This window comes from Lonchura striata, chromosome Z, assembly GCF_046129695.1.
Source record: "Lonchura striata isolate bLonStr1 chromosome Z, bLonStr1.mat, whole genome shotgun sequence".
Classification (NCBI taxonomy): domain Eukaryota; kingdom Metazoa; phylum Chordata; class Aves; order Passeriformes; family Estrildidae; genus Lonchura; species Lonchura striata.
In genome coordinates this window covers 38,684,332-38,690,331 of record NC_134642.1, presented here as the reverse complement: position 1 = coordinate 38,690,331, position 6,000 = coordinate 38,684,332, and the positions used below count along the sequence as shown (strand labels likewise).

General features: G+C 40.1%; 1 protein-coding gene across 1 annotated transcript in view; it reads right to left on the bottom strand.

The window, feature by feature from the left end:
* Window positions 1-613: 613 nt before the first annotated feature.
* The window catches only part of NPR3 (natriuretic peptide receptor 3), a 37,193-nt gene continuing 31,806 nt past the window's right edge, over window positions 614-6,000 (bottom strand). The window contains exons 6-8 of the mRNA XM_021554666.3: window positions 5,145-5,280; window positions 3,611-3,698; window positions 614-763 (exon numbers count right to left, since the gene is read on the bottom strand). Coding sequence (XP_021410341.2) covers window positions 652-763; window positions 3,611-3,698; window positions 5,145-5,280 — 336 coding nt within the window. The 3' untranslated portion in view covers window positions 614-651. The remainder of the gene's footprint in view (window positions 764-3,610; window positions 3,699-5,144; window positions 5,281-6,000) is intronic.

The following is a 6,000-nucleotide window of genomic DNA, read 5'->3' as shown; positions in this document are numbered from 1 at the left end:
GAAACAGTGCTTTTGACTGTGATGCCACACAAACAAGGAAAGAATGGTTTGTGTGTTTCCACCTGCCTGAGTTTTTCAGAGGAATTAATTAGAACCAAGTGCCAGTTCTGTCCCAGAACTAAGGCCCGTACACCAACTTTCATATCCCCCGTTATCAATGTCAGTGATTCAGTGATGCAGGATCATACCCCAAACAAATCCCTTTCTTCCTTTTGACAGCAACTAGCACCTATGCCTCTGAAACCATATTTGATACCCATGGGTGAGATGCAAATATGGAAGGAGGTGGTAGCTTAAAAAAAAAAAAAAAAAAAAAAAAAAAGGGAGCAAAATGCAAAATGAGGCATTCTCCATCAACTAAACCAAGATCTGCTAGCCTTAATATATGCCTTAGGAAATACTGTCTTTACATATTAAGTACATCCTATAACATCAAACTGCATAGGTTTCTTTTCTCGTGAGATGAAAGGCCATGCGGCATAATGTGATAAGTAAATAATTCCTGAGCTTCTGAAAGAAATTAAGACAAAATTACTGCTTAAAGAGTGAGTTCTTCAAGAGTCTCTTCTTTTTACACTGATGTCTTTGGTTGTGTCCTTTTCTCTAATTCTTTCTTTTCCCTAGGAAGAATGGGATTCTTTTTCATCTTCTTTATGCAGCAGAAAAATGAGATCTAATGGAGTCTTCACGTAACTGCCGATGTTTCCCCATGTTACAGTCCTCCTGTTGAGTTCGTCTCTCAATAGTTATTCTGTATTTCTTTCTGCATGAAAGGAGAGGAACAGAATGAGAAATCCTTCTCCAGCTACAGGCTAACAGACTTCCCTTATGAAGAATGCCTGTAGGGGACAGCTGGGTGCCATTTGAAAAATGAAACGTGGCAGAATGTGAAACCCTGGTCAAAGATTAAAGTAGTTTGCCTCAGAACATTTTACCCAGGCTCAAGAATGCCTGTTAATTTTTACATGGCAGTCTCAAAGCACTAAGACATGGATATTTGCTTCTTTGAAAATTTCTGATCTAAGTGATTAGGAGTTTTTGTGAAGTGTCATGTGAACTGTGTTACTTCACTGTTTTATATTGATCAAAGACAATTTTCTTTTCAGTATGCTGGGTGGGGGGGAACTTTCTGCAGAGTTCAAACAACAAATCTGACTATTCAGCTGCATTTCTCACTGAAATGCAGTATTAACTAACTAATCTTCCCATTTCCCTCTGAGAAAACTATGATGTTTGTAATGTCATAAGAGGTAGCATGATGAATTAAGAAGAGGGATGTAGAAGACAAGAAATAAACACAAATGCTCATGTATCAGACACAGCTCTTCCTGTGTGTCTTCCTCTTGGCCCTTTTGAAGAATTCTGCTATGCTTTGTACATCAAACAAACCCTCTGACTGCCTTTTACTTCCTCTTTAGTACCCAAACCCCCCTTCAAAAACCATCAGCTGATTCACATTTACATTTTATACGTTTAGGTTTCTACTCAGTTTCACGACAAATTTTTCAGAAGGGAATTAGTCCAGCCCCATGTGCTTGTACTGCTGGAGGAGATGCATGGCAAAAACACTGCAGGCCAGAAAGACCTGTTACACCAGCACAGGTAGCAGGAGTCACAGCTAGGTATGTAGCAGTGGAAGCAAGATTTCCACAACACCAAAGTTTTGATTCAAGCAACATGGCTGAATAGAAAGTGGCAACCTAGAAGCTCTGAAAATATTCCCTCAATACCTGTGTCTGTATCAGTAAGCTCCAAAATAACTTGAAAAACCCATGTTGTTTAATTTCTTTATACATTTTCAAGTCAGACTCTTACATGGGTCAGAGCATATACAGTAGTAGCTCTTGCACAAGGACAGGTCCAGATTTTAGATATACAGGTGTTTAAGTTAAAATCTGGTTAAAGTTACATGTCAGAACTACTCCCCAGACATTTTACCTGCTGGTATGTACACTTAAAACTGTATTCGTATACTCCTCTGTGACAATTACAGATCTAAATGAAAGGTAATCAGAAGGCTATATTTACAGTTTAAAAGCTACAGAAGCTGCAAGTACAAATTACTTCAGGCACGCAAATGCTAAACCTGCATTTTCTGAAAATCTGGCCCACGCACCCTAATTTTTTATGTTTCAAGAATTTATTTAATGGTGGAATAAGGAGGTTGTCCGTGCTCCTGGTTTGAGCAATTGCAATCAGATCTCCAGAATGAAATTCACCCACAGGTCTTTAGACATCTCCAATATATAGATCCACCTGACAGTACCCACAGCTTTCTTCAGAAACCAGAGAAAAAAGCACTTCTAAGAGACCTAGTGTAGCTTTTACATTAAGATGACATGAACTGCATATCAGAAGAAAAGTGCTCATTTCTCCCCTCTGACCATACATAAAAAGACTGGGTGTGGAGCTCATGTGTATTACGTCTACTTTTAGAAACAGAAACCTTTGCTCACATGGATTTCCAATCCAAATCATTATGTCAATGACTAGAAGTTTAAGGCCTGTTCTTAAAATGATACTTTGCATAGGTTCATACCAGACCAGGATATTTGTTATTTTTTATAGCAGTTCCCTCCCAATATCAGCAATGCTACAACCCACACTGAACAGCTGTCATCTCTGGCTGAGAATCTATGTGAGATGAAAGAACTTTTGATGACATAAAATATAAAGACAGATTTTTATTCCCTTTTTATTTTTAAGATAGTCTTTATCCAGTCCAGGCCAACTTAATTGTATCTCAAACCCAAACACATACTATATAAGCACTGAACATATGCAAGAATAAAATCACCCTGCAGAGTTTCAGATATAAGCATCTGATGAATAAGCTTGGTTCTTTGAAACACTGAAAGTGTCCTGGTGAATTGAAGCAGGTTTTGCTTGTTTTATTTTGTTAACATTTTATATAACCAGTTGTTTTTTAATGGATAGAATTATTTGATTCTTGTATGCAGAGGTTAATTCTATTGTCCTATCTAGCTTTTCCATAGCAGAAGGATAAATTACTCTATATATAAGGTGCTGAACATGCATAACTAATTTATTCCATCAGTATAGGATCAATTATCAAGACTTTATATTTGCTGACTAGCAGTGTAAGAATTATTTAACTTAAACATGAATAAAACACTGATCACCCTGCACTGACCTCAGCTTATTAAGTTAAATGCACAGCTTTGGAATCCAAATGCTCTCTAACACCAAAACAGAAATCTCTTTCTGTCCTGCAGTACAATTCTATTCAATACCAGGCAAGTGATATAAATCTCTTGCAGATCACAGCGGCACAACTGTGCTGGCAAGGAGCAGCAAACAAAGGCAGCTTTCAAGGCCAGGACACTTTACTAAAGTAACTGTGAATGTCTGGAACTCACTGGAATTACTTCCATGAGTAACTTTACTTAGGGATATAAGTAGTTACAGGATGAAGCTCCAAGTCAGTAAAATTATTTGGATAAACAAAAAGGACAATCAAAGTGTGTTTACCGTCTCTGGTGAAAATGTCACGACACACTATTATTGTGCCTCTCTATCTCCCACCAGGAGCTGAGAAGTTTGGATGACAAATAAAAAGTTTACAGAATTTTCAATGAATTGGACTAACCTGAAGAAGTAAAAAGCCATTAGCAATCCTGCTCCAAGCAAGGCACCCACAACTATTCCTGTAACTGCTGATTCTCCTAGACCACCTGCTTGAAAAGGGGGGAAATAAACAATTAGTGTTTATATTGAGAACTATCTGCATTCATGTATTGGAAAGTACACACAATTAGGAAATTAATGACCAACATGAGACCTTTCAGAGCCTGGGACTCCATGAGAACCTGTTCCAGTGTCTGCATGTTTACTTTTTGTCCTTGCTTTCCTTGAGGCTGAAAAAGCCCCCAAATCAGTGTCAGATGAAGGCAGAATTCTGGAGATGTGATACAAGGGAATATTGCTAGGTACTGGCCTGGACAGCTTGGTCTGAATCATAACACTGACTACAGTTACAGTGACGCACATAATGGAAATCAGCACTGAATATGCCTTGAGACACTGTAATAGAAATAAACTCATCTTACCTGGATAAAAATAACCCTCTACCGCCTAGGTTTATTAAAATGACTATGATTATCCAACAGTTCCTCAATTTTTTCTAACTTCCTGAAGATATGTTGTTTCAAGTTAAAGCCATATGACTTTTGACTTGCTTCAAATCTCAACAGAGGCAGAACAGGGATACAGTGGCTGAAGGGGAGCCCAAACAGGGACTGTCTCTGGGAAGCACAGGGCTCCTGAAGAACAATGGCATTTTATATCCATGTAGTCTACTCCCACTTCCACTCCCACCTGGATTTGTAGAAAGGAACAGAGAAGGAAATCAAACTGCTCCCTCCTTTTCAAACTTCATCCTTGACCCTTTGAGGGGATTCTGTCTGTACAAGAGGAAGAAGATGCATAGCTGTACCATGCTGAAGCAGACGGTCTGAGTTCACACCTGTTTTTCAAGGGTTTTAGAATTACCAGTCTGGAGTTATCTTTTCACTGCAGACTAGCAATTAGTCTCCTGTGGAAAGTTAAGACCACCTTTTGTCACTGAGACATAAGTATCCTCCTACCCTAATCTCCCTGTCCTACTCACTACAACAAGGCCTGTGATGTCAAGTGTGCTGGAAAGAATAGACACCTGCCCTATGGAGGGTAGTCCCAGCCTTTTGAATTCACAGATGTCATCCCATTCACTCCTCCTCAGCCTACTGAGCCCCTCATAGTGCCTTCTCATAAGACTGAAAATCATTCTGCACTGGGAGAATGCTGCTCCCACCGGCACAGCTGTTAATTATCAGTGTGATTATTGTCTGGGGTTTCAGTTACATCCCTCATTCTGGCTGAAAGGCTCCTGCAAAGATCTAAAGCCTCCAGGGCTCTGGCCTGTGCATGATTACTGTTAAGTTTAAATTCAGGGAAGTGATTCAGACCGCATACTACCCACGGCTGTCAGACCTTAACCTCCCAAGGAGTCGGGAGAGAGAGCCAGTTGCCATGTCTCAGCTGGACAACTGGGCTGAACAATTTAATATACCCCATAAAGTTGCAGAGACTCATGGATTCTCCTCTTTGGAGCTGGCCCAGAAGCATTAAGTCACTGAACTTACATGATTTACACGGTGTATTGTTTGTGTGCTCTGAAACACGGCTTTCATCTAGGTGCAGCCTGCCATGGTTCCACGGGTATTTCACATTTGATCGAATTTCAAACCGTCCCTGCTTTCCATAGTAGTCCCCGATCACCTATGCAAAACAAGAAAGGGATGAAAACGTTTTCCTATCAGCTTACAGAAGTGAAGCAAACAGGAGAGAAACACTGACTCGATTGCTGTGGCATGATGTTGGATGTCAGAGAAGAGGGCTGAAGGGGTCTGTGGGAGGTTATGCAGTGCATGCCCTACCCTAGGGCAGAATCAGCTGGAACAAAAGCATTCCTGATAGATGTTTATCTAATCTGTTCATGAAAGCCTTCAAAGATGGAGACTTGACAATTTCTGCACCAATTATTCTGGAATTTAGCTAGCCTTACTGTCAGTTGTTTTCCCTAGCATGTAACATAAAATTCTTTTTTTGTAATTATCCATCACTTGTTACCAAATTGTCAGTGGTCATAGGACCCCTTCCTTTCTGAAACATTGCTTTACCTATTCACAGGCTCTTATCTGATTCTGCTCTCAGGCTTCTCTTCTATATAAATCCAGTTTACACAAGATTTTTACCTTCTGAATATTTCTCCTACTCTCCCTGGGCTTTTGTTAATTTGTTCCATAGTGAGTTGAGTGCTCAGGATTGCAACCCATCTTAAGCTAGACAAGAATCCAGACTGGGCATGGACAGACCCAGAGCCGCTCTGCCCAGAAGGACTTGGGGCTGCTGGCATGTGAGAGGCTGGATCTTTTCATACCAATTCATAAAGACACTTCAGGATTTCAGTCCTGTCTTCAGCAGTTTCAGGCTTTATTC